Source organism: Mandrillus leucophaeus, unplaced genomic scaffold, assembly GCF_000951045.1.
Source record: "Mandrillus leucophaeus isolate KB7577 unplaced genomic scaffold, Mleu.le_1.0 Scaffold409, whole genome shotgun sequence".
Classification (NCBI taxonomy): Eukaryota; Metazoa; Chordata; class Mammalia; order Primates; family Cercopithecidae; genus Mandrillus; species Mandrillus leucophaeus.
Window position 1 is genome coordinate 761772 of NW_012104354.1, and position 26242 is coordinate 788013.

Genomic DNA, 26242 nt, shown 5'->3' on the forward strand with positions numbered 1-26242 from the left:
ATTTTGCATAAAGTGAAATTCTAAAAAGAATCAAATATCAAAATACAATTAAGCTACGTTATTGGCAGCTACAGTAATAGACTCTCTGAGTAACACAACTCATGGCAGGATCAGAGCCAGTAACTTTGTCTCTATAAATAACAGGAAGTTCCACAACAATGCTTTACACAGTGCTATGAAGAAAAACTGAACTGAGATATAGAGATGTTTGGTAGGTCACAGAGATGGCTATACTCTAGAATGTGAACACAGGGATAGACACAAAGTACACGTAACCAATGACTAACTCATTATGTTGTTTCTTTCAAATGCAGTACAACTATGGAATATCCAAAATAGAATTAACTACATGATAAACCTACAGACCAAGTTAAAAATTACAACCAAATCAATGCTGGATTTTCACTTAAAACTAAATTTATAAATTTTTAATACTTACAGGTCCCATAATTGTGGCTTGCCAATGAAACACTAGAAAAAGAAAAAAAATCTCTGATTATCTAACAATGCACAAGCTTAAAAAAAATTAGGCATAAAAATCAACTTGAAAGTTACTTACTATCATCCCCAACTGGACCTGCAGAACATTGTGCTGGAGGGTCACGGGCCAAATCACTAAGTTCCTATACCAAGACAGAAAATGGGTGAGTCACACAAGCTTAATTTGAGAAAACATAAGCGACTCCATTGCTTTCAGCCACTTTCACCCTATTTTTAAAGGCACACTCCATCACAATTCACATAAATAATATAGTTCATTAGGAGAGAGAAAACATGTCTGAACATATGCTGAGACAATCATCTTTAAAGCTAGAGTTCATAAAAACATGTATGCACACACAATGATATGAAATTTTTTATTTGCATAAACAAAAGCCGACCTCTTACAAACCGAAATAGCTATAATTAGATATTATCACAGTTTAAGAGCTTAGACCAGGGAGAGCTCAACATTCATGTTATTTGTTGAACTTCCAAGACCACTTTCAGAGGCCCTCAACTGTCTTAAATTCTTTGTTCTAATGAGAACACTTGGACACAGGAAGGGGAACACCACACACCGGGGCCTGTTGTGGCGTGGGGGGAAGGGGGAGGGATAGCATTAGGAGATATACCTAATGTAAATGACAAGTTAATGGGTGCAGCACACCAACATGGCGCAGGTATATACATGTAACAAACCTTCACATTGTGCACATGTACCCTAGAACTTAAAGTATAATTAAAAAAAAAAAAAATTCTTTGTTCTTCCTGAACCATCCTTCCTCCCCAATCCACTAACTCTATTTTCCACCTGAAAACCAAAAACACTCTCATGGGGCTAAGTACCCTTCTTGTTTTCTAATCTCCTTATTCTCTCAACTTTTTTTTTTTTTTTAACTCAACATCCTTTTATTTTTTTTTGAGAGGGAGTCTCGCTCTGTCGCTCAGGCTCGAGTGCAGTGGCGCAATCTCAGCTCACTGCAAGCTCTGCCTCCTGGGTTCACGCCATTCTCCTGCCTCAGCCTCTGGAGTAGCTAGGACTACAGGCGCCTGCCACCACGCCTGGCTAATTTTTTTTGTATTTTTAGTAGAGACGGGGTTTCACCATGTTAGACCTCGTGATCCGCCCGCCTCGGCCTCCCAAAGTGCTGGGATTACAGGCGTGAGCCACCACGCCCCGCTCAACATCAATTTTTAACTATTGAAATTCTTTTTTTTTTTTTTCAGATGAGTCTTGCTCTCACCCAGGCTGGAGTGCAGTGGCGCCATCTCAGCTCACTGCAAGCTCCGCCTCCCAAGTTCATGCCATTCTCCTGCCTCAGTTTTCCAAGTAGCTGGGACTACAGGCGCCCGCCACCACACTCAGCTAATTTTTTATATTTTTAGTAGAGACGGGATTTCACCGTCTTAGCCAGGATGGTCTCAATCTCCTGACCTCATGATTGAAATTCTGACCCTGAGAGCATACTTCTGTAAGTAGAAAGATGTTTGCTCTTAACATACAGTCTGCACAATTCCACATGAACGATTTATTTCCAACAAGTATGTAGTTCACCATTCCATGACTTGTGCATAACAATATGAATTATCTACTATGAAAATAGTTTATTAGAATATTTTTAAGATGGTACAGCTCCATCTTACCAATGATATAGCCAATGTCTAATAATCAAAAGTTAAAAAAAGACAATAAATGGAACCAATGTTAATACACTACTGCCTTCAACATTTTCAAACTAACAGTTTCTCTTTAGTCTATGGCATAAGTCAGTAAGGGCTACCCCTTAAGTCTAGGGACTACTATATCTTTCTCATATAAACATGGAAATAACAATGAAGGGTAAGGTTTAGGATTCCATCTGAACAGCAGAAAACCACTAGGTACATGACTCATGCCTGTAATACTAATACCTTGGGAGGCAAAGACAGGGATCGCTTGAGCCCAGAAGTTTGACACAAGAGAGAACAACAAAGAGAGACCCCCCTCTCTTCAAAAACGTTAGCTAGGCATGGTGGTGCACGTCTGGGGTCCTAGCTACTCAGAAGACTGAGGTGGGAGGATCACTTGAGCCCAAGAGATCAAGGCTGCAGTGAGCTGTGATCATGTCACTGCACTCCAGTCTGGGCAACAGAGCTGTCTGAGACAAAAACACAAAACCCTGTCCCAGAAACAAAATACAAGACCAATAAAGCAAGGCTGGGCACAGTGCACTTTGGGAGGCTGAGGACGGCGGATCACCTAAGGTCAGGGGTTCAAGACCAGTGTGGCTAACATGGTAAAATCCCGTCTCTACTAACACCACAAAACTTAGCCAGGCATAGGGGCGCACGCCAGTAATCCCAGCTACTCGGGAGGCTGACGCAGGAGAATCACTTGAATCTGGGAGGTAGAGGCTGCAGATCGCACCACTGCACTACTCCAGCCTAGGGGAAAGAGTGAGACTTTGTCTCAAAAACAACAACAACAACAACAAAAAACCCAGAAAAGCTGAATGTACTCATAAACAAAAGACCAAGTACTAGAAAGCAGAAGAAAAGATGCCTAAATAAAAAAGATATGATAGAGAAGCAGACGTGAGAGGATAGCTTGAGCGCAGGAGTTCGAGACCAGCTTGGATAACATAGGGAGACCCCATTCTCCATAAAAAGAAAAAAAAAATTACAATACAGAACAATCTGGCCACTATCAACTGTCTACCACAATATCAAGGCATCCATAACTGCAGGAATTTAAAAATGGAAACAGATTTCCAAAGTGGGTACATGCACTTTCTTTCCTCAACTGTGATCTTTTGTCTCCCTGTGCAAAGTCAAGGACACAAAATGCAGAGTTTTCAGTATAAGCTCTCTCAGAAGGGTGCAGGGAATGGGAAGAAGAGCTAAACACCTTAATTTAACAAGGCATAGTGGCATGTGCCTGTAGTCCCAGCTACTCAGAAGGCTGAGGCAGGATTAAGCCCAGGTGTTTCAGGCTTCTGTGTGTTAAATGATCATGCTGGTGGACAGCCACTGCACTCTAGCTTGGACAATGTTTAATGCCTATTTTATACCAGTTTCAGATGATTTACTTTCATTCACTACATGGAATTTAAACACTTTGATAAATTTATGTTAGGGTCCCACTGTGGCACTGACTTGCTTGGGGGAAATAAATGAGTCCTCTAAATTTTGTTCATTTTGTTATATCTATTGGAAATCTTTAAACTAGGCTCTCAAACTGAGGGGTCAGAACAAAAAACAGCTCGGCTTTCAAGGCTTTTAGAAAATTAGAATCACTGAATACATAGCTTGAAAATCAGATAATGCTGACATCTTTTCCTACAAAACTGAGGACCTGAACAAATCAATCAATGTATGCTCCAACAGCACACAAGCCTGTATCTGTGCTTTAAATATTTCAATTTGTGGGAAAGCTCTTTCAATGGAGCTATTTTTACTGGGTAAGTTTGTATTCTGTACCAGAATGGAATAAAATTGAAATTTTGAGAAACACTGAAAAAAAAAAGAGACTACATAAAGTGTTTTTGTCTTGTTAAAAGAGAATTGAGACTTAGTCCCATTTAACAGGATTTGCTCTAAGCTTTTAAGACACCTTAGTTCCCATAGGGTATTTTGCCATTTAAAAAATTATATATTGTAGACTAGAGTCAATAGGGGTTATTAATTTAAACCTTATTAACCTCAAAAGTGCTCCTTTTGACAAGATTAAAATAAGACTATTAGAGATATCAGCAAAACAGCATTGAGAGACAGGGCTAGGAAACTAGAGTACACAAATATGGACTAAGAATAATTACACTACCTTTAAAAATGTTAAGATGATCAACACAAAGTTTTAACTGCTCTAATGTGTCTTTTTTAAAAATTAAGTTTTGATTAAAACTGTTTAGTAAGTCCACCAATCCTCTCCCCCTTTAAAAAAGAATGGGAATCTCACTATGTTGCCCAGGCTGGAATACAGTGGCTATTTCCAGGCGCAATCACAATCATAAGGCACTACAGCCCAGAACTCCTGGGCTCAAGGGATCCTCCTGCCTCAGCCTCTTAAGTAGCTGGAGTTGCAGGTACGCATCACTACGTACAGCAATTTGTTGAACAATAAATGCACATTTTTCTTTAACTGTAAAATGCAACAATGAATTTTGCTGATTGATTCCATGTAGGAAGAAAAGGTAATGCTAAGATTTTTGGCCTGAGCAAAGCATGAGGTAGGCATTAAGTAAAATGGTCAACTTACAGGTGAAGTCTGTGGGCAGATGTAGGGATAAAGCAAGTAAAGTAAGATAATGTAAGTATATATACAAGTATATATACAATTAGAAAAGTATATATACAAGTATATATACAATTAGAAAAGTATATATACAAGTTGAGAACAGGCTGGGAACAAATACAAATGATCATTAATAAACAGATGATGTTTATGGTCATTAAACTTGGTGAGAGCACTCCAATAACAGAAGGTCCTAGGAGTGAACACTGGACTAATTTAATGCTAAGAAAGGGAATCTTGGCCAGTAACCTGAAAAGTTAAAAGAAATACTGAACGCGAAGAAAGGCCTTGTCACAATAAACAACACGGCACAAAAAACAACTTGTCACAAAAAACAACAAAAATAGAGTAGACAAGGAGAACTGTCCTGATATACTGTGCCAATTCACTTTTGAAACTCATCACAACTGCTTACAAGGTTGCCAGAGATCCCAAGATTCACAATTTAAAGATAAGGGTATATCACACACCCTTTATATGCTTGCCTATATAGATATACCCTCGTATCTTCCACATATTCAGGAAAGGAAGAAAATTCATTCCAAATACATTGATTCTGATCAGTGGGAATTACAAAAATTTGTATCACAGTTCAACAATCTGTTAAAAAAAAAAAAAAAAAAAACCCAAAACCTACGTGGCTTTTGACCTTCAAAAAATTTTTAACAGAAAACATTAACTAAACCAAATCAGTATTTCAAAGACGCTTTTTTTTTTTTTTTTGAGATGGAGTTTCACTCTGTCATCCAGGCTGGAGTGCAGTGGCGTGATCTCGGTTCACTGCAACCTCCGCTTCCTGGGTTCAAGTGATTCTACTGCCTCAGCCTCCTGAGTAGCTGGGATTACAGGCAAAGGCACCACACCTGGCTAACTTTTTTTTTTTTTTTTTGTAGTTTGGTTTTACCAGAGATGGGGTTTCACAGACGTGGCCAGGCTGATCCTGAAATCCTGACCTCAAGTGATCTGCCTGCCTCAGACTCCCAAAGTGCTAGAAGTACAGGCGTGAGCCACTGCACCAGGCCTGCAGTCTTACTTTTAATCTTACTCAGGCCTACTTTTTCTCTGGGTTCTCTTCTCATCTCTGAAATAGGAATCACTACCTGGCACATAATGTACTAGGTACTTAACAAGCAGACCATGTGTAGACCAGCCATCCTGAACCAAGATCCCTGGGCAAGGCTCTTAATTCATCTGTTATCGAACAAAAGCAAAACTGCTCCATATATGGGCCACATAATATAACCCCTTGTTTACTTAAATTTTTGACCTATGTGATAAATCCTGATGCTTAGTTGTCTAAATGTCTTTGTAAGTATCTGAATATACCTAACACTGAAATAAGAGTTTAAGAAACTGACAACACAATCCAAGTTTTACATTTACTCATAATTACCTCAGTAAACATACTAGATCTTGCATTTAATACGTGTTAAAATGTCTGAACAAAAATATTTAGCGTAATTTTTTTTTTTTAAGAGTTTCACTCTTGTCAACGAGGATGGAGTACAATGGCGCGATCTTGGCTCACTGCAACCTCTGCCTCCTGGGTTCAAGGGATTCTCCTGCCTCAGCCTCCCGAGTAACTGGACTAGAGGTGCACACCACCACACCCGGCTAATTTTTTGTATTTTTAGTAGAGATGGGGTTTCACCATGCTGGCCACGCTGGTATCCAACTCCTGACCTCAGGTGATCACCTTGGCCTCCCAAAGTGCTGGGATTACACGCGTGAGTCACCATGCCTAGCTAGCATAAATATTAAGATAAAGTATTTTAATTTTAAAATAAAAATCAATGTTATCATGGTCGCTCTAAACAAAATACCCAATAATGTTGGAATACTTCATTATAAATAAAACTAAAGGTCAGAAAACTATAAAGTTGACCTAGAATATAAACAACGTACTACTTGAATGTTACACATTTGAATTACAAAGAAAGTAAGAAAGTATTTCTTAGAGAATGAGTTTTCAGCACACTGATATTTATCCATCACTAAGCCTTTAAATGTTAGCATTATTATCCTTTTAGAGTGAAGGTGTAATTTCAGCTAGTTAACACTGGGTTTTAGCTCTTCACTCCCGTAATTTCAGGTTCTTGTTACTCTTGTATCACTTCTAAATGCCCTATTTTCCAAGTACTCCATCACCAAGACATCTCTTTAGTAATAATCAAAGATATAAAATCAGGCCAATAAGCTTACCTACTTTAAATTCAATACAGAAAAATGACCTAAGTATTTTAACAATCAAAACAAAGGTCTTTTTTAAAGATAAAAAAGCTGTTCTTATTTCATCATTTTCTTTCTTGCTCTGTAAACAGTATCTAAAAGTACTAAAGTACTACTTAGTACCCAATAGTAACAAAACCATGTATAAGCACTTACCTTTGAGCTATCAAATAATTTTTGTAACATTATGTGCCCACAGAATGAGCAAGACAGTATCTTAGGGAAAAAATGTGAGAAAAGAGTAAGTCATAGCAGATGCTCTTTGTAGCTAGCATTCTGTCTACTCAATAAACCATCTTATTCATGAATTCCTTTTCCCTTACTCCAAATCATGTGACTGGGTCAGCCATCATTAACCAATTATTTGGACATGACTAACCACAGAATTTTGTTTCCTCAGTTGGGACCCAACTATTAGTCCATTGTCCATCCCAACTCAAGATTTTCCAAATCAAAGGGACATTCCTCCTTCCATAATCAAGAGCTATAAGAATGGGACCCATAGCTGTCGACAGGCACGTGTCATGGACTTACATGGTGAAGTCAAAAGCTAAAGAGACCATATTCAATAGAAGCAATAACAAAGAGCTGACTTTCCATACAGATGTGCAATTTTGGTTCCTGAGGCTGTAGCTTGCTCTGGTTCCTACACCTAATTCCATTCACTGTTAACTATCCATCCCAGTTTCCTTCTAATAAATCCCTTATTTAATCTGGATTACATTAATGAGTTAAAAAATATATACAGCAGTGGGGAGAGACCAATTCTGAATACCAAATATGTAGATTTTATCCCACTTAAAACACAATTTAGTGTTTGAGCTTTGCTGAAAGACTTATAAGAAATCTAAATGAAGCTAAGTCCCAAAATTGAATTAAGAGTAACAAGGTTAACTTTAACACTGGAGGTTAATTTAAATCCATTTCTAAAATGAAAACGTAACGTTCATTTCACCATCAAAACATTCATTCATTCATACGAACACTGCCTTTTTGGTGCCATTCATGTTAGATATAAAACACCAAGATAAGATAGAAATGCCTCCTCAGACTCAGCTAACAGAAAGTCTTGCAGGTGCAAGACAAAACAAAAATCATACTTCAACAACCTACATGCTTAAAATAAAGAGATTCAAATACTCTGTGAATCCTGAAAAACCAACCACTAACTTTTCCTGTGTTTAGAAGAGTGACATTTGAGCTGGGTCTTGATGGAAAAATAAGCAGGCATTTACCAAGAAAAAGAAGTAAGAGAAGCATTATAAGTAGAGAAACTCAAAGTCAGGAGTGTCAAAGAACACACTGTATAAAAATTTGCCAGAACAAATACTGCAGAGTTTGGTATACCAGACAGAATACAATTGGAGAGTGGTAGATCTAGCTAGAAAGGCAGGTTATGGCTTGATCTTTTAAAAGAGCCCTTGAATTTAGTCAGACTATTCCAAAGGCAACGGGAAGTCATTAACGGTTTAGAAACAGAAGACAAATGAGTTTTGATTTTTAAATATACCAGCAGTTGTACACCACAAGTGTTTAACTGTACTCTTATAACCACTTTACAGAAATAGGGCTCATCTCTGTTTTACATTCGAGTCCCTTAAGAGGAGGAAAAGAAATGATTACATTCAAGCACAGAACATGTTCAGCTTTAGGATAGGTGAACTAAGTGTACCTCGTAACAACTTAAAAATTAGGACTAGGGGTAAGTTTCAAAAAGGTTCCTTTCTCAATAGGGTGTCCTTGCAAAGATAATCTAATGTTTGGCAAATTGAGGGGAAAAAAATCTCAACTGAACCCAACTATCACTCAATGCTCCAGAATGAACATGATATGGAAAACTCACGTTTTCCTTAGGATTTGTTTCCCCATAACTATCCACTGTTAGTCTTTATCTCATTATAAGTAGTGTGAATCCAGTACTACTTTTCAAGTTACATGGCCTGAGAAAATGATTCTATCCCATGGCAAGACTATTTACTGGACTGGAAATCAATTTCCAATGACGCACATACTCAGCGTTTTTAAAAGTAATTTTGTCTATGATAGTCATCTAAAAAAATGATTTTAGATCCTAAAGTTTCACAGGCTTCCAGGACAAAAACAATGTAAAAAATGACACAATTGAAATTTTCAGTTTATTGCTTCCTAGTAGTCTAGAGGAAGAGGAACGGAACTGTGCCAAGAACCAGAAAGAACAGCTCTCACAAGGCACCTGTAAAATTTTTTAAAACTGTGCTGACTACCCCTCACCTAAGGGGAACAGCATTACTCAACTCTTAGGACCACTGAAACAGGCAAATGTTTGGCTGTGGACACTGACATACTTTAGGAATTGCTCAAGGATCCACTCATGTTGAAGGGACACTAAGATGGATCAACTACATACAATCAAGGTAAAACACTAAGAAACGGTACTAGTTATAAAAAGAACAAAAGTTTGGACATTTCTTTCCCACGGAGTGCTCTTTTAGGAAACTTTCTCCTTTTAGTATCATCTTCCACTGAGCTGCTTCTCCTCAAACTTTCTGCACACTTGGCTAGTGTGAGAATCCAGACCTCACTGAAAAGAATACTTGTATTTAAAAGCTGTAAAAAACCTGTAGGAAAAGAAGTCAAGGAGACCCCTCTGCCTTCTAAGCTAGGTAAGCGAGATCCTCTCAAAGCTCTCACATGGTCTAGTTCACCTCATTAGGTTAAAACACTACAAAGAAATTTGAGATAGCAACAGACTCCACACAACTGAATTTTTTGCCTATTTTCTGAAGACCTGGTGGGCACCATGGTAGAAAACAGGGCAGGATTCAGAGGATCTTTTCACTAAAAAAATCTCTCTAAAAGGCAACCAATAGGTTACAGCTTAAGCCACTCGTGAGTGTTCTCACCTGAAATACATGATTAAGCAGCAATGGGTTTGGCCACTATTTTTTTTTTATTCTGAAACATTCCTTACGAGATTTTTAATACAAAGCCTACAAATGGTTTATTTTGAGGAAGACCTTTACTGTAGTCACTATGGGATATGGGATTTAATAGATGATTGTTGGAGATGCTAAACTATGCTTTCTGCTTCTCTATTCTCTATCTTCCTCATTCAATGATGAGTGGCACTAGCAGTGGTGACCAACCACAGGCTACAAAGAACAGTAGGCCAAGGTACTGAAAACATTAAAGGTCTGAAAGGATGCTAGGAGAAATATAAGAATGTTCCCTCCCCTGCCGGGCATGGTGGCTCACATCTGTAATCCTAGCACTTTGGGAAGCTGAGGCAGGCGGATCACCTGAGGTCAGGAGTACAAGACCAGCCTGGTCAACATGGTGAAACCCCATCTCTACTAAAATACAAAAATTAGCCGGGCATGATGGTAGGTGCCTGTAATCCCAGCTACTTGGGAGGCTGAGACAGGCGAATTGCTTGAACCTGGGAGACTGTGGTTGCAGTGAGCCAAGGTTGCGCCACTGCACTCTACCCTGGGCAGCTGACCAGGACTCATCTCGGGGCGGGGGGGAGGAAGCCCTCCCTTCAAAGAGCTTATAAATTGGAAATACTAAAAATATTTGCATACAATACTAAAAATACTTATTCACAAATATTTATGATTATAAATATTTATGAAGCTACAGAGCAGCCATGTTCCAGGAGCCCAGTATCTGAACATTCGGTTAACTTTCTTTCAATGACAGCCAGTATCTGATCATCAGATCAACATAACCAAAAGGTACCCTTTATGAAAACAAAGTTTTAAATGTCAACCCTATTAAAGCATAACACCATAAATAACTTATTCTAGGTTTCATCCCCCAAGGTTTGTCAAAATTTAAAAGCCTATATAGTGGCAAGGCCGAGTTCATGGATTCTACCTTTAAGACAGTAAAAGTATCACTACGATGTTCCACAAATCATTTGTTATCCCAATCTCTACCATCTATTCTGCATGTCATCACATAAAGGTCATACAGAGGACAGAATGTAGTAGTACAGATACATTTCCTCTCAGCACTTTTGAGAAAACTCAAAAGCTTATGCCACAACTAAAAGTTAACTTATTGTATTCTATTTAAGAGTCTATTTCTTTCAGTACTAAAGACAAGATTTACATGACTCAAAGACAAGATTTGTATGACTGTGAATCAGCACTATAAAAACAGCCCTTGCCTCAAAAACCTATACTGAGCAACACAAAACACTACTTTGGGGACTGGACAAGATGACAAAATGAGGTGGGAAGCAAAGGGAGTAAGTGTCTTAAGAAATTGTAAGAATCCTCCTCAAGGAGACTACAACCAACATAGAAAAATACAAAGGTGAGAACCAACAATAGAGGTCAAAATGCAGTGCAATTAGCTGCCCATCAGGCACACAATAACTAACGTAATTGTTCATATAAAGATCTGGTTTACTACAAAGTAAAAAGTTTTGTTAACTTTAACGTTATGAAATGTCTGTATAAAATATTTAGATACGAATGTCAAGGAAGGGAACAACAAACTTTTCAGAAATGTATGATTATTTCAAGAGAAGGATGCTTGGCAAAAAGATACGAACAATTTCACAGAACTCCAAATAGTCCCTTTAAAACACATTTTAATTTGAAATTTCTTCCGAGAAATCCTTTTTTATCTTAAGGATTAACAGGTAGGCACTGCATAGTATCTCATTACATCACTGACAAGGTATTAACTTCCTGTTTAGTTGCAATTATAGGTGAAACAAGCATGCGTGTTCATTACACAAGGTACTAAGAATGGACTGAATATTACTATAATTTTCTTTCGATCATCACTGAAGATAAAGTCACTTAACATTATTCGAAGCCATTCTTTTGTAAGCATTATTTAAAAATGGGCAAAGAAACCCAAATTTAGATTTGAAGCTCTGCTCCATGAAAGCAAATAAGGTATTTTATGGACATTAAAAACAAAGAACAAAATACAAAGATTAACAGCTGCCCAGTGGTAGAAAACATTCAATTATACATTAGCCAAGAAATTACAGCAAGGTTACGATTAATGTAAGCATTTCATACTGAAAAATGTAGCCAAGAAATCATGACTCACAATTGAGAAACATTTAAATATGACAAATTCAGCTATCAAAAGTTGAAAGTCTCTTTTACAACAGATTATGTTGAAAGTATAGTTAGGCGATAAAAAACCAGGTGTTTCAACAAAGTATAAAAATACTTCCCTAAACTTTTCCCTTCCCTACATAACAAGGTTGAGGATACAATTCTGAATAAATCTTTATCTAATAAGGGAAACTGGACAGTTAGATATCTGAATGCATTCATTTTTAATTATGAAATAACATTGCTATGGCAGCAAGCTCAAGACCACAACATTTCCAAGAATGAAGAGTTTAATTTCACTAATTTCAAAATACTGGTTTTGGCAAACAGAATTAAAGAAATTAAAGAAATAATAAAAGAAAAACCACACTGTAACAATACTACTGTAAAAAATATAGAAAATTTATTTTAAATACCTCCCCTACTAGATCTAATATTCTTGAAAGGTAAATGTACAAAGTGACAAACTATTCATGTGTTTACATGCTTATTTTCACCACTGAACACAGAGAGTACCATAGGTAAGGTTTACCATAGGTAAATCTTCCTCATTTATTCCCTAGGACTAGAATACTATGTCTAATGCAGATTAGGACCTTTATTCCCCTGTATCTGTGGTTCTTAATCAGAGAGGAGCTTCAGAATCACCTAGAAAAATTTCAAAATTATGTTTCCAGGGAAAATGATTTAGTAAGTCTAAGACCCCCAAGGATCTGTATTTTTTTAAAAACTCCATAAACAATTTGACATTTAAAAATAACGAAAAGAGTATAATTGGATTGCAACACAAAGGATAAATGCTAGTTTTTTTACCTGCTTTAACCTGATGTGATTAAGCATTGCATGCCTGTATCAAAATATTTCATGTAATCCATAAATATATACACCAACTATATACCCACAAAAATTTTTTTAAAAACTCCAAATGTTCTGGAATATAAATGTAATTTATGTCAAACCCAACAATATATAATATTCAGTCAGCTCTTCCATACGCTAACAGATATAAGAAAATCACTATTTAAAAAAAGAATGCAAAAACCAACCTAAGTTTGAGATATTAATCTGAAACTTTTTCTCTCAGTATTAGGAACCTAGTTTCTTTTTTAATAGAAAGATTATAGCAACACGTTGTGCAGAATCCTCAAAGATTGCCTGTCTTGGAATAAAAAGTGGTCACCTCAACTCAGGGGCAAAGTTTGACACAGCAATCTGGTGACACAGTAGTTCATCCCATTGAGGGAGCATTCAACTTTTTATCTGTGTAAATAACAAAAACTAGAATCAACACTGCAGATGAGCATGATGAAAGAAAAGTATGCCGTGTCAGTCACGCACCCTTTTTCAAACTAAATAAATACTGAGGTCATATTATCATCATCCTTCAGACACAACTATCCCACACAGGAAGTCAGCTGGCTATAGACAAGCCTTGAGGATCATATATGAAACACATGCCAGACAGTTTACCCAGCCTATATACTAGTTGGGGACAATAAGTATATTTTGTTCACTCTTAAGACCTCCTAAGCAGTTAACTGGCACATGTTAGTTTTCAGTGCTTGAAGAGACTACCCCAAAAGAATTAAATCCACTTCCACTTTCAAAACATATTAGCTAAAATCTTAACTCACAAATTAGCTATAATCTAAGAGTAAAGCTAAATCCCAATTACTTAGATGTGGAAGTGGGAGAGCAAAGCAGCTTATTCCAGATAACAAACTAAAACCACATACATTATAAAATAGGAATTGAAGGGCTGGGCGCGGTGGCATACACCTGTAATCCCAGCACTTTGGCAGGCCGAGGCAGGCGGATCACAAGGTCAGGAGATCAAGACCACCCTGGCTAACACGGTGAAACCCTGTCTCTACTAAAAATATAAAAAAATTAGCTGGGCGTGGTGGCCGGCGCCTGTAGTCCCAGCTACTCGGGAGTCGGAGGCAGAAGAATGGCGTAAACCCGGGAGGCAGAGCTCACAGTGAGCTGAGATGGTGCCACTGCAGTCCAGCCTGGGTGCCTCACTATCTGATTTCAATCTCAGTTACTGACTAGTTGTGTGACTAGACAACTATTTCTCTGGGCCTGTCACTTCATCTATAAAATTCTCACATCTATGCCACATAGTTGTCTTGAAGATTAAATGAGTTACGGTTTAGATGAGACTGCATTAAGTCTTAACTATTGTTAGTAACAGGCAATACTATATGAAAACCCTAAAAGATGATATCAAAGTATAGTGGTTAAGAACACATACTCTGGACCAGGCTGCCTGGGTTCTAATGCCAACTGTCACAACATGAACCCGGATCATCTTCTTAACCTCTGTGCCTTAGTTTTTCAATTTCAAGATGGAGATAATCTTGAAATTATCTCAGCGGAAGTGGTGGTAGGAGGGGAACCAGAATCAAATTAGAGTTTTCTAACCCCTTATCCATGGTTTCCCTGCTAGTTGCTTGCTTATAACATTAAAGTCATACTTGCAGAAATAAGAATCCTTATGAAAACTTAACAGGGTGTATACAATGAGAACATGAGCTATTCTTTTAGGCTTGGTTCACGTTATATTTATCTTCAAATGCCCCTAAAACACATATACTGTAGTCCCTGTTTATGGGAGTGGTAAAATTGTCTATGGCCCTCAATACCAATCAACTTGTGAGTGCCACTTTTAACTCCTGTTGTTTAACAGCCCTATTTAAGACTATATTACAGCTCGTTCAAATAAATACAGGAAAAAAGTTGATTGGTCTAGTAGTCAAAAAACTTACTCCAAGAACATAACTGAAGCAAAGTATAAATTTAAAGGCTCGATCAAATGGACTGAAGGTTAAAAGTATTCCAATAATCATTTCAGTAAAATATTAATGACGAATACAGATATATCTTAATATTTGAAATGTGGAATCTTCAGACAAGAATAAACTCCAAATAGGTACCTAACACAAGGATACCATACTGACATCAACGACTACTTGACCCTGTATTTCTAGAACAGGTGCCTAAACCGAAGAGCATTCCAGTTCAGAGTACACTCACTAAAATTGTTTGGATGTGGAATGTTTGAAGGTTGCCTCATGTGATTCTAACATTAACAGCTGAAAAACCAAACCACATGCACATGTCAAAGTTTCTGTAAGTTAAATCAATAATATTCACATAAACACTGGTTTTTCCTATCTGCCAAGTTTTTATGTTGTGTCTATATTACATAAATCTTCAAAATATTATTTCGAATATTAATTATTTTTAAAATACCAGAAGACAACCTGATATTAACTAAGAGTATTAAACTAGAAATCAAATTTCTTAAACAAAAACGGTTAAGAATTATAAATTGTGACATTAAAATAGCAGTAATAACTATGAGTGTCATATATCAAGGGCCTGTTCAAATCTGCATATTAATGCATTTAATCCTCAAAACAAATCTACGAACTTAAAATTTGTTTTGTTCACTGCTGCCAACCCAATGTCTAAAACAGTGCCTGGTACATATTAGGCAAACAGCCATTTATTGTTCATACTACAACAGATACCCTTCTTGTAAAGGCACAAGAACTTGCCCAGAGCTCGAATTCTAACTGAAGCATTTCTGCTCCAATGTTAACACTCTTAGCCACTGTTACATTGCCTCTCTAAAGCTTTTAAATCATTTAACTGGTGTCACAGCAGCTGGGTATGACCTGTAAGAGAAAAAAAATTAGTGAGACCTTCCTTTAACGTGTTCTGTTCCACATGCACAAAAAGCTATGGATCTGGAACGACTCCACATTTTAGTGGCCTAAACTAATTTCAACAGAATAGACTTTTATTTGTACTGAATGTTATGCTCGTTGCGTAAACTACACTATAACATACAACTAGGCTTCTCCAATATGTTCCTGGCCTTTAAAGTGGTCACAGGAAGAGGATATTATTTCAAAATAATATATTTTACTTTAATTCTTAACTCCTAAAAAGCTTTTCTTCCTCTTTTCTTTCATTTCGCAAATACAAAGATTTAAATCTGTATTTCGCATAACCCAAAATGACGATGTAATGAAGGCCTAAAACAAAATTCAAGATTTCATATCAGTATATATTAAGAGTGAAGATTTAAACCTTCCTCTTTCATGAAACACCAATCTTGCCAAATAAACTTCAGTCATAATTAAATAAATGCAAATATAGTAGTATCAGGTCTATTTTAGTAAAGGCAAGTTCTTGCCATTCCTCTCACAACTCTTCTTTAAAAAGTAATCTATTAAAACCAAAGTTTCTAACACTCACCGCCCCCCCACCATTTTTCTAGTAAGGCTGAATTTATTCCATGACATTTTTTTCAAGTTAGCTGTAAATACTCCACCCTCCTCGATTGTGCAACAACTAAACACACCACACAAACACAAGTCACAAAAAAGGGAAATACAATCTAAGAGTTTGAATTTAGATAAGTTTTGAGCAGAGGGTCTTAGAGCAGTGCACAACCCTATACAAAAGTTAACATTTAATAAAGCATATTATTTCACATTATTACGAAAGGAGACGCCGGAAAGAGCCTGAACCAGTTAAAGCAGCCGCCATCTTAAAATGCGGGATAGAAGTTAGAGCAAGAAAATGAGACTAAACCACCGGAGGTGGAGGTTCCGCTCACTCCCAGAGCTATGAAAAACCCTAGTTTTTTTCCAACTTAAATCGATAATATACTATCAAACCACTCAAGTAACGAAAGAATCTTCCCCAGCAGTGTTATTAAACAGAATGAGGCAAAAATAGGTACATCTAGCTTTCCCTTACTGCCATCGCACCCCTTATCCACCCCCACTCCCCAGCCAAAAGGAAAAGGGAGCTTCCAGAAGACCTTTTACATCAGTTCCCGGTGTCCCTCGGATAAATAGCTTCGGGTGAAAAGCCGCAACTACAAAATACAGGAAGTGGCAACACTGTGTCATTCCATCTCCTCCCAAACCCACTTATTCGGTGTAACCTGCCCAGAGTCGACGAAGAGTTTCTACTAGACTCACTCACTGTCCTTCAATATGCGAGACTTCTACCCGACCCTCAGTCAAGTTCGGGACTCCCCAGATTTTTTTTCTCTCCTCCGAGTTTTCTTTCTCCCCGCTAAAAGACCTAGATAACCTTGATCTCACAACTAAAGTAAGTTTTCAAGCACCAAGAATAGGAAGCGCCATGACATCTGCTGGAGCGTCTCTCCGCAATTCGGACCCCCGGAAGAACTCTTAAGCAGCAAAAAAATAAAATAATAAAGGCGCCTTAAGTCACTCTCCTCCACCCCTAATTTGCACCGATTCCACTGAAGCACACTCATAACATCTCACTTGCCACAAGTGTTCTCCGTTCCCTAACTTTAACCTTCATTTCTTCAAGAAGTACATCCGCGTTCTCCATCCCCCCCCAATGGAAGAAGTGATCCAACTAGTATTTTCAGAATTATTCTTCTTTTCCACCCCCACGCTTTCCTCTTGGCCCGAGCCTTCCTTTTCTACTACCACCCCAATTCCCTTGTCCCCGCGGGTTACCTTATTAATCCGTTTCAGCGCCATAGTGTGTGCTTGTCGTCTGGCTCCTCACTCTCTCGGTGTATGCTCAAAGGTCCGGCCAAAACTCTTGATTATCCCGGCGGCGGGGCAGGATTGTCTCGTCTCACAGCGGCTCTGCCAGACACAGGCGCCTTTTGCAAAAACGGAGCAGATCAGCACTCGCACAGGCCCCGGAGAGCCCCTGATGAATCCAGGTCCCTTAAGGCGGCCGCGATCCGGGGTGGGTGGGGTGGCGTGGCAAAGCCACCAACAGCCTCAGTACTGTGTTTTCGGCCCGAAGAGGGGGCGAGGGTGACGGGAAGAGCGGAGGTGGTGGCTACAAGTTTAACTTCCCGGCCTCTAGAAAGGAAGAGACCCGGGTGGGAGAGGAAGAGGCGTAGGAGAAAGGGGTGGGTGCGGGGCAGGGTCCGGAGCCCAGCAGAGGAGGAGCCGGGGCCTAGTCGGCGCTATACCGGCGTCACTAGGGCAAAGAAAGGCAAGGGGGGAGGGGGAAGCAGAAGACTCCGGACGGACGCCGGGCTGCTTTTGGTTTCTGCCCAAAGGTGCGGCCGGGTAGGGGAAGGAAATAAAGGAAGGGAGGCTTGATGTGTGTTGCTGTCCTCGCAGCGAGCTATTCTGTGTCGCCCCTGACGCCACCGTACACTCACTCCGCCTTCCAGCGCGCTCCCGCGCGCGCCCGCCCAGCCACCTCCACCACGCGCCCGTGCTGTCCCTGAGGCTCCGGCTTAGGCGCGAGGACGCGCCCATTCCCCCTCCTCCTCCAGCAGGAGAGGCCGCGGCTTCTCCAGCCTTCCCACCCTACCCCACCGCACCCAATAGGCTGGCCGCTCAAGCCGCCCAGGGCCCGCACTACCCCTCTTACCCGGCCGGCCACTGGGCCGGCCTCCCTTCCCTGCCCTAGCCGTCCACACCCACGCGTACAGAGGGGCCGGGGCCTCCCTCAAGCTGCGGCCTCGGCCTCCTCCCCGCGCGGCAGCTGGTGCCTCCCCGGCCCTACGGGGCTCACGCGCACGACACAGCCACAAGATGTCCGCTCTGACGGAACTACTGCCAGCTGCCACGCTCCGCCCCTCCCCCTCCTCCTGCCTCTTCACCGCCGCGGATCAGTCCGCCAACGCTGCCGTCGCGAGCACAGGACCGATGTGAGGCCGAAGCCAGACGGCTTGCTTCCCACGTCCGGGGCCGAGTGAATACGTGCCAAGCCCTTTTCCTTCTCCTTCTCGGAACAGCACCTTCTTACTAAACAGATCGGAGATTGGACCAGAAGGGCGGGGGAGGGAGGCGGATCATGGGCTGGGGGAGGGTAGACGAGTGGCGGAAACCCTTAGGCTCAGAGAAGCATCGAGAACCGGAAGGAGACCATGGGAGGAAGGTAAAGGAAGCTGCCGCTGCGCGATCCAGCCCCACGCCCCTCCCCACAGCGTCCCCCAGTTTCCTCACTTGGTATTGAGGAGACGACTCTCGCGAGAACTTCGTGGCTGGCTAACCGAAGCGGTACCTCTGCAATGACTTAAGAGCAGTTTTGTGCGCTCTTCTTGACGGGGTTCCGCCCCCAAAATGTACAAGATCTCGCGAGACGCAGTAAGGCACCGGCTCGAACTGGGGCGGGCCACTGCCAGGAAAGCACCGCCCCTGAATGCTTATACCGGTGGTTGGAAGAGGAAATGGAATTCCCCGGACTGGTAAGAGCGCGCGCAGACACAGCCCTCTCGCACGCGCCCAATCAGGAGTGTGTGGTGGGAGGTGCCAAGGATTAATTACCAGATACCTTTAGTCTAGGTTGGGCCGGGATTTTGAGGTTTCCGGTGGAACAGGTGAGCAGTATTTACTCGCCTACCTTCCTGGGCTGGTTATTCTATGGGAGTAGGCGCCCCTCAAGATGGGAATAGTAGTTTTAAATAGACCCAGGTTGGCTGCTCATCAGCGCTCCCACGTGCTGAGGTCTAGTGTCTCTCTGACACTGAAGGAGCAGTACAGAGAAGAGCAGGGATCGGGCTGACTCAGGCTCAATTGAGTGGATGAGGCTAGGGCAGAGAGTGTTAGGGGCAGCGTTTTCACTCGTCTCCGTAATCAGTCGCTGCCATCCGCCAACGTGTAGATGTGGGAACAAGCTTAAATTCTCAACCTTTAGCTTCTGTTGCTGTGTTTCAGTTCTTGAGCCAGAAAGTGTTGAGACTAATTAAGAAATTAGGTAGAGTTTAGAGTCAGAAAAACAATACAATACTTCCTGAAATATCCAAGTTGGGAGGTGGGATTTACATGAATAGGACTGGCCTGTTTTAGTCAAGGGTTTAAAGTATAGAGAGGGCAGTTATGCTCTCTAGTGTATCCTTCAGGCAAAAGAAAGACCTTATTTTTATGAGGAATTTAAAGGTGGGTAAGCACTGACCAGCTTAAGGTTTTCTAACATTCCTTAATGACCCCAGTTACCGAAGTGGAGATCTTCAATCACATGGAAAAATAAACTTGTTTTAAAAAATACACTTAATTTGAAAACTGTTGCAGAAAGTTTTACCTAATAAAAACAACACGTCAACAATGATGAATATAAGTGGTCTAATGTATACTGTTCAAGTGGCTATGTAGTGTCACTAGTGAAGCAGTGCTTCTCAAACTAACGTCCATAGGAACCACCTGGGGTTTTGTTGAAAATGCGGCTTTGATTTGGTAGGGCAGAGGTGGAGCCTGAGCACCTACATTTCTAACTAGCGCCCAGGTGATACAGATTTTTCTAGTCTGAACCACCCCGTGAGTAGCAACGCCCTGAAGTGCTTACCTCATGGCCTAACTGCTCTTGAGGCTCACCTCTGGCCCCTCCCTGAATAATCTATGTTTTCTCTCCTAGCTAGCCAAATATACTAAAAGCACAGGACTAGGCATGAAGGTGGAGGGAGGAACCCAGATTTGTTATTGCTTCCCATTTGTTTGATACTGGCCTGGTTATTTTCTGACCCCGTTTCTTCACCGCCAAAGTAAGTAATAATAACTATCCTTTCTCATAGGATGATTGTGGGGTTTAAGTATCATAATATATGTGAAAGGATACTGTAGCCTCTACAGTGTTGTATAAATGTCAGTTATTAAAGTAACCAGACAGACATTAACTGGCCATAGTGTGAAACAAATGTATAGTAGTAGTAATGGCCACGCCTAGTAATCCCAGCACTTTGGGAAGGCTGAGACGGGTGGATCATATGAGGTCAGGAGTTCGAGACCAGCCTGGCCAACATGATGAAACCCCATCTCTACTAAAAATATAAAAATTAGCTGGGTGTGGTGGCAGGCGCCTGTAATCCCAGCTGCTCGGGAGGCTGAGGCGGGAGAATCGCTTGAGCCTGGAAGGCAGAGGTTGCGGTGCGCCGAGATCACACCACTGCACTCCAGTCTGGGCGAGCAGTATTAATGTACTGAACTCAGCTGGGGGTGGTCAGGGAAAGTTTCTCTGAGGAAGAGAGTTGTATTAAATGAAAAAAAGGGAGCAAGGCAAAGTTGGAAAAAAACTTGTGAGGGAGGCTCCTAGGCAGGGGAAACAGCATGCAAAGTCTCAGAGTTGACTTGGTAAGTTTTTGAAACTAGAAAAACTTTGGCTGCAGTATTGGGAGGTTGAGATGGCGGGGGGAGCGGCAAGGAGAGAATGAGAAGACAGAAAAGATGAGGGGACAAGACAGATTTGAAAGACTTGACTGGAGATCTTGAGGGCCTTTTATTCCGAAGGGGATGGGATGGGATGGAGGAATTGAATTTTTAACAAAAATGGCTTGATCAGATTTTGATGGCAAAAAAATAACTGTGATAGCAGTGTTGAAGCATGTGCCCAAAGTATGTATTGGGATGGAGACTAGAGGCAAGAAAAACAGGATGTCAATGAAATAATCCAGAAGAAATGTGAGAAAGATCTGAAATAGTTGCACTAAGAAGAGATAGTATAGGAAATAAATTTAGTTTATTTACTGGGTCGAGCTTGCCTAAAAAATATTTCAGGAGGGATTCTCAGTACAGGAAGTAAATTTAGTTTATTTACTGGGTCAAGCTTGCCTAAAAAATATTTTGGGGGGATTCTCCCTCCAGTTACTTTTATTAGAATGTTACAATAAAATCAAACCAGGCACAGTGGCTTATGTCTGTAATTCCAGCACTTTGGGAGGCCAAAGTGGGAGGATCGCTTGACTCTAAGAGTTTGAGATCAGCCTGGCCTGTGCAGCATGATGAAACTGTGTCTCTACAAAAAAATTAGGCATAGTGGCATGCGCCTGTGTTCCCAGCTACTCTGGAAGCTGAGGTGGGAGGATCCCTTGAGCCCAGAAGATCAAGGCTGCAGTGAGCCATGATCGCACCATTGCACTCTAGCCTCGGTGAAAGTGAGACCCTGTCTCAAAAAAAAAAAAAAAGTTTATAGAAAAAAAACAAAATATGATATTCTAATAAAATAACTTGAAACATAATAGTATGAACTTCCTATGTGTTTAGCTCTTAAAGAACTATGAAACTAAAGTTTACAGTGGAAACACGTGCTACATTTTTTTTTTTTTTGCAAATCAAATCTCCTCTTGAAGCTCAAATGTAGGACTAACTGCCACATTTCATTTCTTTTGAATTTGGCCATGTCTGTACTAACTGCTGTGATCTGTGTCTCCGTTCTCTTACCACTTTACTAGAACCTTTGGGAGACTTTTGTTCATTCATTGACTGATACCATTTGGTTTTCATGTGGCCAGAAAAAAGAATTTATTATCTATTTTTGTTCCATCTGCCTAAGACAAAATACTGTTATGTGTTGCCAACAAGATCATAAACCTAAATAAAACACAGGCTCTAAAATCACATGGAAGTACTTAGTATAAGTGGGAATCAAGGTGACTGGGACTGTGCTTACAGTAATTATAGATTACTAAAATCACAAAATGGAAAAAAGTTCATGTAGAGAATTCAAAAAATTTAGTTTGATGTAGATAGAGATTATAAAAATGCTTTTGTCACATACCTAAAGTGGAATTTGTTAAGTTTGACCTTGTGACTTTCAAGTCAATAAATGCTAGGCAGGTAGAACAGATAAATTAATAAATCTGATTCTGACATGGAAGTAAAAGGGCTTTAAAGAGGTTAGAAGCATTTTAAGGTTCATTCCCATTCTGGAACTCAGGACATAATTTCTTATAGAAAAGTAGTTGTGCCTGCAGGTCAATCCACAAAAGGCTTTAAACCCCACCCTCCCTTTATATATTACACTTATGAGAAAATGCTCCATAGAATTCCAGATTGATACAGGAGGACCGACCTACCCCTCTGCCCATCAGAATTCCTGTGGCTCAGGGCAAGTACTGAAGCCAAATAGGTAGAATTGACTGAGGGTAAAATCACGTTTTGAGTGGTTGGATGAAAACTTTGGAAAGTTGGAGAATGGTGGTTAAGGAATCTGTACATTCAGCCTTCTTGAGTGTCACTGTATGTTTTGGGTTAGTGCTGGGATACCTTTCTTTTTTAGTGCCAAATCCATTAATTTACATTCCTTTCCACTGCCATTATCAATTGCTTCCTAACGGAAACCAGTAAACTCTTTCCCCTCCTTTTCTATGGAGAAGAGCAGTTTCACAAGATTCAACTTTTCTTATACTTTTGTTCCTAAAAGAAATATGTACCCTGTTAAGTTTCCATAAGGGTTTTTATTTCTGCAAGTATGACTTTAGTGTTTATATATGATTATAAGCAAGCAGCTAGCAGGGAGACCATGGGTAAAGGGTTAAAAAGCTCATTTGATCCTGGTTTCCCTCCCACCACCACTTCAGCCCCCAGCCCCTACCTAACAAATTAGACCCAATAGAAAAGGTCACAAGATTGAGGGCCGGGTGTGGTGGTGCATAGCTGTAATCCCAGCACTTTCGGAGGCCAAGGCAGGGTGGATTGCTTAAACCCAGGAGTTAGAGACCATCTTGGGCAACATGGCAAAACCCATCTGTACAGAAAATAAAAAATCAGCATGGCGTGGTGTGCACCAGTAGTCCCAGATACTAGGGAGGCTGAGGTGGGAGGATTACTTGAGCCCAGGAGGTCAAGGCTGCAGTGACCTGTGATCAGGCCACCGCACTTGAGCCTGGATGACAGAGTGAGACCCTGTCTGAAACAAAACAAAACAAAAAAACCGAAGATTCAACTTTTTTTTTTTTTTGGTCTTGTCTCTTGTTTGTTTTGAAACAGGGTCTCTCCATTACCCAAGTTGGAGTGCAGTAGCACCATCCTGGCTCACTGAAGCCTCTGCCTCCAGTGCTCAAGCAGTCCTCCCACCTCAGCTTCCCAAGTAGCTGAGACTACAGGCATATGCCACTAGGCCCGGCTAATTTTTGAACTTGCCTACTCAGATTCTTTCTCCTTTTCCATCCATCTCCAATCCCACTCTCTCAGGATACCCTGATGGCTCTGTGGGTATCCTTAGTGTTCACTTATCACAGTCTGCAGAATCAGCATTCTAACAAATATAAAATATCTTAAATTACAATGAGGAAACTTCATTATGAGTGATAGTAACATGTAAAACAAATACAATCAGCCCTCCAGATCTGTGAGTTCCACATCCATGGATTCAACCAACCGCGGATCCAAAATACACATTTTTAATTGCATATTTTCTGAACATACATACTTTCTTCTTGTTACTGTTGCCTAAACAATACAGTATATTTACAGAGTGTTTACATTGTACTAAGTATTATAAGCAATCTAAGGAGGATGTGTATAAGTTATATGCAAATATTATGGCATTTTATATCATGGATTTAAGCATCCTTGGATTTTGGTATCTGGGAGTGGTTCTGGAAACAATCCCTCATGGATACCGGAGGATGACTATAATATGAAGTATATTAGGGATAAACATATAAAGACAGGCACTCAAAGGAAGAGAATCTGGCTTACCAGCAGACATGTAATAAAAACATGAGAATTTCAGTTGCCTGACATCTCAATGTAAGCCAGATATGTGCTTGTTAGCTGCCCAAAGAACCTATTTCAGTTTAACCCTGAAAGAAAGGAACTATGTTGTCTAGCCATAAAGCAGTTACCTTTTCCTCATTCTACCAGTCAGACCACAGCTACATTGTTATATTTTTAACAGCTTTATTGAAATATAATTGACATACAATAAATTATACATACCTAAATAAACAGTTTGATAAGCTGACATACATATATACCCATGAAGCTCACCAAAATCAAGATAATGAACTTCACCACAAGTTTCCTTACGCTCTTTTATAAATCCTTTCTCTTGTTCTTCCCCCACCCCTCTGTCTTCTTATCCACAGGACACCTCTGATCTGTTTTCTGTCATGGTAGATTAGTTTGCATTTTCTAGAACTTTATTGAAGTTGAATCACAATACACCTTCTTGTCTGCCTTTTTTCACTTAGCATAATTATTTTGAGACCTATATTGTTGTCTCTCAGTAGCTCATTCTCTTTTATTGCTAAATAATGTTCCATTGTATGTATTTGCCACAATTTATCCATTCACCAGTCAGTGGACATTTGGTTTGTTTCCAGTTTTTTTTTTTTTGAGACTGAATCTTACTGTCACCCAGGCTGGAGTGCAGTGGCGCAATCTTGGCTTACTGTAACCTCCGCTTCCCGGGTTCAAGTGATTCTCCTGTCTCAGCCTCCCGAGTAGCTGGGACTATAGGCGCCCGCCACCATGTCAGCTAATTTTTTTATTTTTTAGTAGAGATGGGGTTTCACCATGTTGGCCAGGCTGGTCTCGAACTCCTGACCTCAGGTTATCCGCTCAGCTCGGCCTCTTCAAGTGCTGGGATTACAGGAGTGAGGCACTCCACCCAGCCTGTTCCAATTTTTGTCTTATTACACATAGGGCTACTACGAACATTCTGTGTAAGTGTTTATATGGGCATATGTTTTAATTTCTCTTGAGTAAGTAGCTTAGGAGTGGAATAGCTAGATCATATGGTAGATATGTGTTTAACTTTTTAAGAAACTGCCAAACTGCTTTCCCAAGTGTTTTTTACCACTTTATGGTCCCACAAGCTGTATATGAGTGTTCCAATTTCTCCTGACTGGTTAGGATTAGTCTTTTCAATTTTGGCCATTGTAATAGGTGTGTAGTGGTATTTCATTGTCATTTTAATTTTAATTTGCATTTTCCTAGTGACTAATGATATTGGCATCTTTTCATGTGCTGCTTTGTTTCTTTGTCATCCACATATCTTCTTTGCTGAAATGTCTGTCTGTTTTTTTCCCCATTGTTTATTGTATTCCTTTTGCCAGTATTTATTTACAGGTGACACTTATGGGAGTGGCCTTAAATTTTTTTTAACTAATAAAGTCATAACAAGGTAACATATACCTAGAGGAATATGAAAAAGCATGACAAACTTTACTTTGCGAGATAGCAAAATTTAAGGTTTCACTATATAAATCTGAGTATTAGGTCAATTTTTTGTGTGTGAGCTTTTGAGTGAAACCTGCTAGACAGCTTCTAAAAGAACAGTCACACTATATCTATTTTTTAAATTATTAGCTAGCAGAACCACCTCAACCCATATTGACTAGTCCCTAAGTGACCTCCACAATTAAGAGTATAGGCAGTAGTGTGATAGAGCTGGCTTGGAACAGCTTACAAGGGTCAATTTTAAAATTTTAGGAATT

At 40.1% G+C, this 26242-nt stretch overlaps 1 protein-coding gene across 17 annotated transcripts in view; it reads right to left on the reverse strand.

Annotated features, from left to right (window-relative positions):
* UBE2D3 (ubiquitin-conjugating enzyme E2D 3) overlaps nt 1-26242 on the reverse strand; it is a 72694-nt gene that overhangs the window by 14860 nt on the left and 31592 nt on the right. For 3 of the 17 annotated variants that reach the window (XM_011992263.1, XM_011992260.1, XM_011992275.1), the window contains exons 1-4: nt 18516-20135; nt 17574-17725; nt 560-623; nt 440-471 (exon numbers count right to left, since the gene is read on the reverse strand). In XM_011992263.1, the coding sequence (XP_011847653.1) occupies nt 440-471; nt 560-623; nt 17574-17597 (120 nt within the window). In that variant the 5' untranslated portion in view covers nt 17598-17725; nt 18516-20135. Of the gene's footprint in view, nt 1-439; nt 472-559; nt 624-16813; nt 16956-17573; nt 20136-26242 lie in introns of those variants that run through there. The other 14 variants (XM_011992265.1, XM_011992276.1, XM_011992262.1 and 11 more) reach the window with 12 other exon arrangements.